This window comes from Papaver somniferum, chromosome 9, assembly GCF_003573695.1.
Source record: "Papaver somniferum cultivar HN1 chromosome 9, ASM357369v1, whole genome shotgun sequence".
NCBI lineage: Eukaryota > Viridiplantae > Streptophyta > Magnoliopsida > Ranunculales > Papaveraceae > Papaver > Papaver somniferum.
The window spans coordinates 4,202,426-4,215,931 of NC_039366.1; the positions used below are offsets into that span (position 1 = coordinate 4,202,426).

General features: G+C 36.5%; 1 protein-coding gene across 1 annotated transcript; it reads left to right on the plus strand.

The window, feature by feature from the left end:
• Window positions 1-4,587: 4,587 nt before the first annotated feature.
• LOC113313549 ((R,S)-reticuline 7-O-methyltransferase-like) lies at window positions 4,588-6,313 on the plus strand. Its single transcript, XM_026562337.1, has 2 exons — window positions 4,588-5,363; window positions 5,710-6,313. The coding sequence occupies exons 1-2, from the start codon at window positions 4,617-4,619 to the stop codon at window positions 6,010-6,012; spliced, it is 1,050 nt and encodes a 349-aa protein (XP_026418122.1). The 5' UTR covers window positions 4,588-4,616; the 3' UTR covers window positions 6,013-6,313.
• Window positions 6,314-13,506: the final 7,193 nt, after the last annotated feature.

Here is a 13,506-nt window from a genome sequence, read left to right on the forward strand (position 1 = left end):
CATAATTATAAAGTTTTGGGTAGATGAAAAAATTTGGGGAAAAAAATCAAGTTTATCGTGAGATGGAGAGAAGGAAAAGGAGAAAGTGTGAAAAAAAAATTCTTGATTCAATGGGAAAAAACCTAGGTTTTTTAGATGAAGAATGACCATAAATTTCTTCATCTAAAAAACCTAGGAAAATACATATCAACTACAACAATGATCCATATATTGCTGATTTCTTAGATTATGAGAATGATTTTACATAAACTCAAACTCAAGATGATGATTTTTATGAGCCAAATCCAGATGATGAATACATAGATGAGGAATCCAATACTTCTAACACACATGTACACTTCTATTTTATGTTTAATCTCACTTTTGTAGCTTGAAATCATCAAAAAATTGTATTTTTCATCATGGTTCAGCGAACCAGGACAATGTTCGTCTTGAAAATATAAGCTAAACCCACTAAATTAATGAACAGTTCGGCTAGCTGAATTTGTTAACCTTATACGCCGAACCTTCATTTTCCAACTTCCAACCTATTTGCAAGACCCTAGTTCGGCTTATATTAAAGTCTAATAACAAGTTGAACCTATTCCTGAGAGTTAGTTTCGGTTTTCACTCTAAATATTGTATCAGCCGAACTATATATTTTTCCAAGTTCGGCTCATATTCAAAAAATCACATCAACCGAACATGATACTGATTTTCCATGAAACACTTAAATTCATACACATTTAGGGGTTAGGTTTTTTATTACATATGTTTTCTATTGTGTAGCCTTTTCATAGGATGAACCAAAAAAAAATGGAAATTACTAAAAGTGTTAAGAAAGTGAAGTCTAATGATGGAGAATACCAATGTCCATATTAAACTCATTAAAATCAATGAGATCTTATCTTCAACTTCAAGAGAACGAAAAGACAAACTCAACGCAAAAAGAATGAGATCATTCCGACATCGGACGTAAAAGTTATGGCCAAAACAAGATTGAAAAACTTGAGTGTGCAAAGAGAAGGTTCGGTTGATAACTCAATAACACGAGATAACCGAACCTAGAGCCTACAAATCAATATTTTCGAAGTGTTTACAGAGACAGGTTCGGCTTGAAAGTGATCTAATCGAGTCAGCCGAACCTGACAACCACCTGGGGTAAATTTCACTTCTCAGGTTCGGCCGGAAGGTTTGCAAGGTATTACCCGAACCTGACACTGTTGTGGGACGTATTTAATACACATTTTGGGGTTCGGCTAAAAATTGACATTTACGGTTAAGCCGAAGTGTTCATAGACACTTTCAGGGTGAAATTTTAAGAACAGTTCGGCTCAAAAGTCAACTCAATTATCAGCCGAACCCGCTACTGTAACCGTCAAATACCCTAAGTTTTTAGCAATTTAACCCATTTAATCCATGAAAAACAACAAATAAAATATTGGGTTTGTAGGGAATACTTTCTTATCCTCATTTCAGTATTTGGAGCTTTAAATGGTTGAATTTCCGATTCAATTTCTGGTTCAATTATAGTTTTTACACCTTCATCTTCAATTGGTTCTTCTTCTTTAATTCATGGATTGGAAGAGGATTTAGAACACCCGACGTTTTCTTTTTTCTTTGTACGATCCATTATCTAGTTCAATTTAACCGATAATCAAATTTTCACGAATCAATAATTAATTACGGTGATGAAAAAAATTCTGAGAGAGAAAAGGAAGGTGATTTGGACGGAGGAAGAAGAAGAAATGTTTAAGATAGTTTATTTTTTGATTTTAGGTTCAAGGGTATATAGGTAATTGAACTACCCAATAGACACCCCTTATAAGGTCACCTAGAATGGAAAAACTATTTTGTATGCCTTGAAAGTTTTTGGTATGCCTAAAAATAGCCTTCAAATTTTATATTTATTGCCTCCCTCTTAAAAGGGCTCCCAAGTCCCAACAAGACTCCTGCATAAAAAACAAAGTTGCGGCTCCACATTTGCCAAGTAAATCAAGTTCTGGACTTCTGGTACATTAGGTTCTGAGGCTATGGGACAGCCTTCGTACATATTCCATGCCTCCTCAGAAATCCAGTGGCCATTTCATTTTTGCCTTCTGGCTGTGGTGAACGGCCTGATTGAGAAAAGGCATTCACCTATCATCTTTAAATTGGTAGGACCGAAGGATGGTTTGTCACTTCATGCCATGTGCGCTTAGAGCATCCACAGTGGGCGAGTATAACCAAAAATTTGGGATGAGATCGTAACGCAGTGGGACGGAGTAAAGATTAAATCCCAGCCAAAAATCAAATCCAGATCATATTTGGTCGCGACCAAATACCAAATCCTAATATAGTCGGGCGTAAATTTAAAGTACGCTTGTTGCTGGGAGGACACCCAACCATCCGCCCGTTCACTTACTCATCAGGCGGGCACCAAACCATCCGCCCCATTCAAAATGAAATTCATCAGGCGGACACCCAATCATCCGTCCGTTCACATTTCGCCAGGCGGACACCAAACCATCCACCCCATTCAAAATGAAATTCATCAGGCGGACACCCAACCATCCGCCCGTTCACTTACTCATCAGGCGGACACCAAACCATCCGCCCCATTCAAATTTCGGGCGTAAACCAATTTTACGCCCCATTCAAACGTACACCAAATTTACGCCCGTTTTCGTGCGGTGATTAATTTTACGCGCGACCAAATTTGGTCTTCTCCCCATAACGTCACAGTACATATTAAACTCATATTTAGTCTTTTTTTTTGGTCTTTGATCTTTGAGTTTAGTCGTACCATTGCAGTCGCTCTTATAGTCTCAAATCTAAATCCCAAAGAAACGTCCCTTCCTTGTTTTGTTTTTCATCCCAAAGATTTCTTCTCCATTATTTCCATTTATTATTCAACAAACTCTTATCCGTATTTAGCTGATTAGACACATTGATTTTATTAATTTTTTTCATAGAAAAGGAAAGCCGGAGCCTCCTAAATCGGTTATTATAGTGAATACTAATGATATACCGGATGTCGACGAAGACCCACATTACAGTGCATGCATTATTGCATTGTCTTCATACAGGACTTATATTCGTGTGTGCAGTGTGCATGGACCAGGCAAACTGTTCCTTTTTCCTCCGACTCTTCTAATGTAGAATCTGATTTTATTTATTTTTTTGGAACTGGCAGATTTTGAAACGATTGAAGTTTGTGATCAAATATCCTTGAATTTCTTTCCAGAACCTAGAATTTTCAATTTTAATGATATAAAGGTTCTCGGTGTTTCCACTGTAATCCATCATTGACTGGTAAAACAACAGCCCATAAAGCTCGACTGTAGGTACATGTAGTGAAAATATGATCAACTGTTTCCAAAGAGGCTTGGCATACAAATGCCATTAGAATCAATCTCTCTAATAAATAAATTATCCTTAGTTCCTCTGTTTTGCATAGCTTGCCAAAGAAAGAATGGAACCTTTGTAGGAAATTGATGTACCGATATAACATTGAAGGCAAATGACGGAATGTTCAGGATTAAAATCTTCTCTTTGAGCAGCCATAATAAAAAACTTTAACACTGAAATCAGGACTTGAAGTTGCTTTCCAACTAACAGACGACTACCCAGCAGAGATGGGTGGGGAATGGCCAATGTATTGTAAAAGAGAACATAGTGAATTTACCTCTTCATTATGCAAAATCCTCTTGAACGAGATATTCCAGCTTGGATTGTCAGCATCAGCAATGAGATCAGAGATGGATCCTTCCCTGTTGACAGATAGCTTGAAATGAAAGGGAAAAGTCGCTGCAAGAGGGGAGCCAGTGCACCAAGGACCATGCCAGAAACCAATGCCACAACAATCACCAATTCAAGATTCCAAATTCTTATAACTCTAATTCAGCAACTAGAACCAATAGGGAATAGAGAATTATATTATGCTCCTTATGAGGAACTAACATGTGAATCCAATCAAAAGCGTCTTATGGTTTGGCGTTAAATCATGCTTTGATTTATTATACGTTTTCGGTCTTTTGTTTTATCTTTTAAATTTTTAGCCTCATTTTTGTTTTTTCAACGCGTAATAATTACAGGATTTTTCCTTCTTGTTTCACAACCATAAAGCTAATGCAATTACAAAGCTGATGAGGCAGGTATATTAGACGCTTCATACTTATTCATAGCCATAGACCATAGTACATCAGTACTATTCTTTTTAATAGTTGATGAGTCTACTGTACTACTCCCTCCATTTTAAAGTAATAGGCTGGTTTTATGTGTAATTTCTACACGAACCCAGCCTGTATTTTTGAAACAGAGGTAGTAGCATTTTTCACATTTTTGATAGACACTTCGTACTATCCTATATCCTACCGACAAAACGAAATGTAGCAACCAATTCCTTTTTTTTTTTTTTTTTTTTTTTTTTTTTTGTGATAGAGTGTAGTCTAGCTACTAGCGTTTTTCATGTTTTTGATAGACACTTCTAACCATTTTTAGTAGATTTTTCAAACAAATTCCAATAGTCGTATTAATCATTTGCGTGTAGTTAGCAGCCTAGCATTTACTATATATAGAGATGCTGTGATGCACTAGCTATCCACATATATGCTTCTATTTCTCTGTTTCATTTTTCAGATCAACCAAAGAAATAGATGGATATTGAAGAAGAAAGCTTGAAAGGGCAAGCTGACATATGGGAGCATATGTTTGCATTTGTAGATTCAATGGCACTGAAATGTGCAATTGAACTTGGTATACCTGATATCATAAACTCTCATGGTCGTCCGACCACAATGTCTGAGATCATCGAAAGTTTAAAAACAACCACATCATCATCATCTCCTAGCGTAGATTTTCTTACTCGTGTAATGAGATTGTTGGTTCGTAAACGTATATTTACTTCTCATTCACACCAAGAAAGCAATCAGACTTTATATGATCTAACTCCATCATCGAAATGGTTGCTGAAAGATTCGGAACTTAATTTATCAAGATTGTTTTTATTTGAAACTGATCCAACATTAGTAACACCATGGCATTATATGGGAAAATGTGTTCAAGATGGTGGTCTTTCTTTTCAAAAAGCTCATGGGTGTGGGATATGGGATCTGACGTTAGCTAACCCTCAATTTAATCAGCTCTTCAATGAAGGAATGGCATGCACGGCGAAGATGCAGGTCGATTATAGAAATGGGTTCAACGGTATAGGATCGCTTGTTGATGTTGGTGGTGGGACAGGGGCGATCATAGCTGAGATCGTAAAAGCTAATCCACACATACAAGGTATCAATTTTGATTTACCTCATGTGGTGGCTACAGCACCTGAATATCCAGGAATCAGCCATGTTGGGGGTGATATGTTTGCTCACATTCCGGAAGCGGATGCTGTTATCATGAAGGTTTGATCAGTTTTCTCATTGGGGTCTGGTAATCTAGAAAATCAATACATTTCAATTTTTCGGAAAAAAGAAAAGAACTAACACAATAATATCTTTCAAAATTGGTCAAAAGGTTTTTTTTCCCCCTTTCAAAATAATACACACTTCATTAGAGTCATCAAAAGACCAAAGGTGATGTTTTCTTTAGCATACATCAGATTGTACGATGCCGGTATATTAGAATAAAAAAACTGCTTCACTGCGGTTACATATGTCCATATAGTTAAGCGGAACCACAGCATTCTCACAAAAAATAGACTAAATCTTTTAACAATATATTTGATTAATATATACATGTACGTTGCAGTGGATAATGCATTGCTGGAGCGATGAAAACTGCGTGAAGATCTTGAGGAACTGTCGTAAGGCGATATCAAAGACAAAGAATGGAAAAGTTATAATTGTTGATTGTGTATTGCGACCTGAGGGAGATGGCTTATTTGATGAAACAGGATTAGCATTTGATCTGCTGATGATGGTAAATACTTTGGGCGGAAAAGAAAGGACTGAAATCGAATGGAACATTTTACTGAAAAGTGCTGGTTTCCCTCGTTATAATATAATTCAACTTCCCACGTTCCCCTCCATCATCGAAGCCTTTCCCGAGTGAAGATGGAAGGCTAATGCTATTAAGTTAATTATTTTTTACATTTGCATTTCATTTCCCAAAATAAGCAAACATTATGTTGCCCTAAAAAGCTTGGTTTACTTGTACTGTTGTACATCTATCAGATCTCCTTCTTCGGAACAACGTCCCTATTAAGTTAGAAAACTTGGTTAGCCAACTGGGAAAATAAAGGAGATTGCAGATTTACTACAAGGGGTACTATAGTAAGTATCGTCTTAATATGTATGTTAAGAGTTGCAAAAGAGTCTCTATAAGGGTAGCATAATGCTGCTCTTGTTATGTATGTTTGAGTTACAATCGTCTACTATCGATATATATAATCCATCTCTCCCTTTCTTATTTCTATATGGGTTTCATCATTTCGCTTTTCCCTTATATCAACATGGAAGTCTTCCTTCTGATTTTGGCGTAAAACTCTTCTTGATGGTGCAATTGCGCAATCTCTGAGGACATTTCTTCTTGGTATTGTTGCTGGGTTTTTTATTTTATTTATTTATTTTTTTGAATCAGTTCATCACCATATCTACTATCCAGTATTTTCTCTAATTTTGAATCAGTTTCACGCTCTAGCTAAGCATTTGTCATTTCATCATAATTCTTGTTCGATACCGATACATCTGGAGCCCATAATACACTATGTGAAAGATGCTTAATGTGGATGGGAAATTAGGAAAGTGAGGATGGGAAATACTAGAACACCTTAATTTATACTTTTGGAGACCACTAAATCTCTTGATATTTCAAGAAACTAGCCATAAGCCATTGCAAACATAGCAAGTAGTAAGGTTGATCAACCAGTACTGGTTCAGATTAGGGACGCATTTGGAACTTTTTCTAAGTTATTGCTAACTCAATGAATCAATTATGGCTACTTTTTCTAAGTATTGGTTCGGATTACGGAAAATGGGTGATTTGTCCGAATATTTTTAAAACATGGTTCAAATAGACGAGTAAAAATTATTATGGGTGAAATGGACACAAAAAAATAGCAAGGATGAAACTGGATTCATCGTGACTTAAACTTAAAAACATAGTAAGGATGAAACTGGATGCATCCTGATGTAAATTAAAAAAAAGAAAAAGTATTTGAAAATGGATAAGATGAAACTGTTTACATCTTGACTATTTTTTATATTTTTGTCCATTTAAACAGTATCAAAATCTAAATGTCCTTTTTAACAAGGAATTGTTGATTTTGGTCTTTTTAATCAATTTTGTGTTCAAATTAGGGACGACTTAATTATGGCTACTTTTGAATCAGTTATGGATACTTTTTCTAAGTTAGTATCAATCTCTTGATACTAAAAGTTAAAACGCCCAAAACCAATATTGAAAAACGACCGCTGGAAGAAATTTGTAGCTTACGGAAGAAATAATTGTGTTGAGAGTTAGAACTTTGTAAAGTAAGAATCTAGGTTAAGTGGGCTAAAAATGATCACATAAATGAACCACATTAACTAATTATAACTGGATCTTGAAGTCAAAATGATATAAGCGAGCTAAAAATACATCTAGTGAGCTAAAATGCTTGAGATAAGCTGGCTGAAAAAAATGAAAACTTTTCCATAATAAAATAACGTTGGACAGAAATAGGGGCGGGCTCTAGGAATGCCACATGTGAACTGATTGCTCGCAAACAATCCAGTATACTAATTCTGACTAACAAATCTTGTCCGCTCCTCAGTTAGAAATTTATGTTGTTATTCAAGTATACCATAGTAACCAAATCTGGTACACATTCTAAAGAATCTTGACCCATACTTGGTTAGAGTTTACCTAGCATGTCAGTACTAACCAGTTGAACTACTTGGAGAACGCCATAGTCAACATTCAATAAGAAAATCAATCATATGCTTACCAAAGAACAATTGAACAAAAACAATGTATGAACAAATCTATAATCCATACGGAGTTAACCAAAATTTAAAGTTCACTTACCCATCAATCCGCAACAGGAAGAGTACCCCGTAACAATCCATATATAAGACCAACAACTGGTCTTACATCTCCAGCCAATTGATCCTACACATTAACAACAACCACAACAAAATTCAAAGTCACATAATATATAGTCAATTCCTCTCCAGTTACTACAATGCAGATCAAATCGCAAAACAAAATTCGAAGATTAAGATTCAATTGATTACCGTATCCCAAGACGCTTCACGATCAAACAGTTAACCAAAATTGAATGTGATACTGAATAGCCTTTTCTCCAGTGCTCTTTTCGTCAACTGAAGAAAAAATCAACTGATGGATTATCACCTAAAAACATGTCGCTGATCCGTTCTCTGTAAATACTAATGCGAACAGAAGAGGTAGTAGGAAAAGAAGAAGAAGATCCGATGTCGAAATGAAAGTGCTGATTCCACGAATCCACTTTCATGTTTTTCTGGTGAAGGGAGTGAAATAGTTAGTCTCTGTATCGAGGGAGAACCAATGAGTTTGCATTAACAGCAGCCGACGAAGACGTCGTGATTAAGAAATTATGGGGTTTTCGAGAATATATTATGGCGTGCAAGAGTTTACGGCGGTTATAGTCTCCGGCAAAGTTGTCAACCCTAAATAAACCCGTTAACAACATGGGCCGTGTACCTGTTAAGTTGTGGGCTAAAACCGCCTATAGCAGCCGGTGGAAGATTTGCCGAACACCTATGCTGCAGCCTAGTTGTGGTGTAGTGTTACGAATGCGCCTAATATTTTTGCATCCTAAAGCTTGAATAAGGTTTCCCGTAAGTCATTCGTTGCAGTTCCAATGAAATACAGTAATTACCACATATTAAAGAAAGTAACCATCTCAAAGTATCAACCCTTATAATAACAATATTAGATAGGATGTCAAACTAATCAATCCCATCAAACATGCCAGAGTTAGGGCGCAGATATTGTGCAGTTTCGTTGCTTTCGCATCAGACAATGATTAACACAGTTGAAACAATGAATATTGAAACAATGAATACTGATAACTGACGAGACTATAATGCAGTTGGATGGTTGGATTGAGATAGCCGTTGGCGTTTGATATTTATCCGCTGACGGATTAGAGCTACCCACTGGCAATTAATCACACCCGCGCGGTTTTTCTTCATCCGCCAGTGTGTTTTCTTCGTTCGCGAGGTTGAAAACGAGACGCGCGCCTCATGTTGGTCCGCAGTGAACAAACCATCAAATTTGTTGGTTTAGCCATATATTATTCATGTTTGTTGAGTCCATAGTGGGAGCAAAAACAATAAACTTCATGTTTGTTCATTCCTTAGAGTTGTTCTAACTAACCTAAAAAAGTGTTCTCCTACATGTAGACTTTATCTAAAAACTGAAATGAATTGAACCACAAAGAAACTGTTCAGATATTAAACAAGTTAGCCCCGCCCCCTAAAGAAAGCTAAAGGATTCTGTTTTTGGTTTGTTTGCAAGAGTGCAGCTTTTCTGTGGTTTAAAATTCACGGTTCAACGAGAATTTTTGATGTTTGATGTGAAAACACAAGACCGCAGCTGAATACAGAGCCATAAAAAGCTAGATACAGGACTAGATATGATTCGACTACAGTAAACGTCCAAGGACCATAAAGCGATCTTTTTTTTTTTCAAAAAGAAATACTCCTTTCCACCACCGTTCTCCGCCGCACCTCCCCATGAACAACTGAAGTCCCAGATCCAAATATCTTCTTTATCAACGGTACATTCTATACTTCTAATTGAGGCGTTTGCCGTCCATCTAATCTCTTTCTCCATTAACTTCATCTCTCATCAATTTTCATCTCTCTGGTAGATTTTCTTCCATTACTCTCTAAATTATTTGGTTGTGGATTTGATTTAGTTTACTAATTGTTAACGAAATCGAAAACCCTTGAAATGAAACTGATAATTCTTTGTTGAAGTAAACAAAATCTTTGAAGAAGATGCTGATTGGTCTTGAATGTTTAAGCTAACTTTTGCTTCAATAGGTTTTCTTCTATCTATGATAGCTGATGCTTCTTGTTTAGGGGTTTGATGTGATGAAGATGTAGCAGAAACGACAACCACCATTATCAGTTATCTCTTCTCTCTTTCATTTAAACGAAACAACTAAATGTACAAAGGGATTTGAAAAACAGTGTAAACAGGTTTTTTCTATATTAGTAATTTATTGATCTAATTTGTTGAAAGTCATTGGCAAAGAGATAGATGATAGTAGAGAACTAACTATATCAGCTATCCATGCCGATGGAGAAGCTCAACTCTCTCCAAGAAGAAGAACACGCACGCACGTCACACGGTGGTAGGAGGTGGTTGCTTTTTGATTTGGGAAATTACACTGGCCCTGTGGAGCAGACGTGTGTCTAACACTTTGAATAAAAGTACGACAATTTTGGCCCTGTGAAAAAAACGGGCGTGTGAATAAGATCACGACCCTGTTAACTATTGGATAAAGGCACCTCTTTATGGCTTGAAGCAGGCTCCCATGCAATGGCATGAGAAGTTTGATAAAATAGCTTTGTCATATGGTTTTGTTGTGAATGATGGTGAAATATGTATCTATAGTAAACATGATAATTCTTCATGTGTAATTCTTTACTTATATGTTGATGATATGCTTATCTTTGGGTCTGACATGTCTGTTATGGAAGAAATAAAGAAATTTCTTAGTTCTAACTTTGATATGAACGATTTAGGAGAGGCTGATGTAATCTTCGGAATTAAAATCCTAAGAAAGGGGAATGAGTTGACCTTAACCCAATTTCATTATTTTGAGAAATTTCTCAAGAAGTATGGTCACTTTGATGATAATCCAGCATCTACTCCTTTAGACCACACTATCGACTTAATAAAGGACACCGGTCGTACTCATGCACAAATTGAATATTTCAGTGTTATAGATAGTCTTATGTATGCTATGCATTGCACAAGATCGGAAATATCCCAAGCCGTGGGAATGTTATGTCGTTTCTCAAGTAATCCTGGAGTTGAACACTAGAAAGCAGTTTCAAGAGTTATGGCTTACTTGAAAGGAACAATTGATTTTGGTTTGCATTACCAAGGATATCCCGCTGTATTGGAAGGGTACATCGATGCTAACTGGAATAATATAGAATCCAAGTCCAAGTCGACGTCTGGATAGATTTTTACATTAGGGGGTGCTGCTGTGTCTTGGAGTTCCAAGAAGCAGACTTGTATTTCTGATTCAACAATGTTGTCAGAATTAATAGCCTTTACTGATGCATGTTAGGAGGAAGAATGGCTTAGAAACCTACTTATGGATATTCCATTTTGGAAAAAGCCATCTGCAAAAGTCTTGCTTAATTGTGATAATCAAGCTACAATCTATAATGTCTCTAATAAAACTTATAATGGAAAGTCTAGACATGCTAGTCTTAAACATCAAATGGTTAGGCAACTACTCAAGAGAGGAGTAGTTAAGGTTAACTTTATTAAATCAAAGAAAAATTTGGCACACCCATTTACGAAAAGGGTCATGAATCCAGGACATAAGCACATGGCCATTAACGTGCTAAGATAATGAACACATGATTTTTATGAAATCAATATGTTTAGAGATTCAAATTCAAAAAATACTTATCATTTATGTATTGATTTCAACGATGATGCTTAGTCTCAATATAGCTTGAACTACGTTAGCTTGATCCCACTCGGGTACATAGGCAGTCACTTGTGTGATGCAGACACTCTGATTTAAAAGTTTTTACCTTGTTTTTATGTTTTTTCAATTTTGAAAATAGGGGGAGAATGTTGGATATTTTAAAGATTGTTTGCCGCGATCGGTGGGTCCGGGGGGTAGCCCCTCCCGGCTGTGTTCAACCTGGTTTTACTTTGGAAAACCTAGAAGTTTTTATTCAAAATGCAACATAGGGGTCTCTTGATAGACACATTTTTGTGTCTAATTTGTATCGGTTATAATTGATAGTGCTGATATTTGTACTTATTATGGTGTTTTATGTGTGTCTAGGTATTTTTGGCCAATAATCATTTTTGGAAAAATCGGCTCGAAAAGTTGGTTAAAGCGCCCGGAGGACACATGCTATTCGGACTCTCACTATGGATAAGGGGTATTCAAATTACTAAGGGGCACCCTCAGGACATCCTCAAGGAAGCTTCTATTCGCACCCCTGCTCTGGATAGGGGCGCCTCTTCTTCACAATTCAAATGAATCTTTTTGGCGGGAAACTATTGCAGCAGCGAAGCAGATTTGGAGATCGAGTTTTGAGCGATTTATAAGGAGATTCAATGGATTATTTTCGTTGGACTGGACCTGTGATAGCATAACAGGGTCGTTGTGATTGATTGGACCCAACCAATTGGTCTAGATAGGCCGGGAGAAGCAAACAGAGGAGGTGAAGTTTATCGGAGTTGTTATCGTCTTTTGGGTGAGATTATGTCGGAGTTTGACGTGGAGATGGATTGGGATTATCTTGATTCACCGAATTAGGGTTGGTAATCCCTTTAGATTCGAAAATAGAGGAGTAAATCATCGAGTTGGCTAAAACAGGGAGTTTCACGTATTCTCGGATATTTTGGTTTATGTATGGAAGTACCGGAGGATTTTACGTTATGAATTGAGTCCTTATTCAGTCTATAGGGAGTACTTGAGAGTTTGGAGAACCAAGTTGACGCGTAGATAAGCTTGGAAGGGAAAGAAATCCCGAGACTTGAGGTGGAGAAAAAGATAAGAATAACCGAAGATTTCTTGAGATTCAATCGACCTGTGGGATATAAAAGGAGTTCGGATAGGTCATAAATTGGTTACGTACACTTTGGGGAAAGCTTAGGGTGAAGGAAGAAGCCACAGAACCGGAGTAGAGAAGTGCAGGCGAGTTGCAGAAAGCACAGTCGAGGAAGAAGAAGATAGAACCGTCACCTTTTCTTTTAAAATTGTAACCATTTTCTAAGAATTACTTCTGTTACGCTTTTGTCTGTAACAATATTCTCTGCAACAGTGAGTTGTAACAATTATATCAGTGACAAACCCGCTGGTTTATTAGTTCTCTCTTGTTGTTCACCCTTTTGAGCTATGAACACCTATTTTGAGCACGTGAATAACATGAGGAGCTAAACCCCATTGCTGAGGCGATAGAGGAAGCTATTTTTCCAACAAGAAGTGGTATATTATATTTCATTTATTTATTGTAATTATTATTATGATTATTTTCCTTGTGCTATAATTGAATATGATTTTTACTTGAGTGATTGTGATCTATTTTGATGAAGTATGCTTAGTTTATAGACTTTTGATGCTTCATACTTGATATTTACAATTATTGCTTTTGAAAATATACTTGTTGCTTCTAGAATCAAATTGAACGAGAAAATTGCATAAATATAAAGATTGGATTAAATCACTTTGAACTTGGAAAATAGTGGAATCTTAGCCTCAGTTGTCTTTTAATATTGATATCAACTTTGTCCGTGTTTCCTATAATTATTAATGAGTTTTCTATTTTAGTTTTAGAATTTAAGTCTATATTTTATTCTTCGCAAGTC

Excerpts from the sequence above, each read along its gene's own strand:
- LOC113313549 (XM_026562337.1), top strand. The coding sequence starts at position 4,617 with ATGGATATTGAAGAAGAAAGCTTGAAAGGGCAAGCTGACATATGGGAG. Across the intron at positions 5,364-5,709 it reads CGGATGCTGTTATCATGAAG|TGGATAATGCATTGCTGGAG; the intron begins GTTTGATCAGTT and ends TGTACGTTGCAG.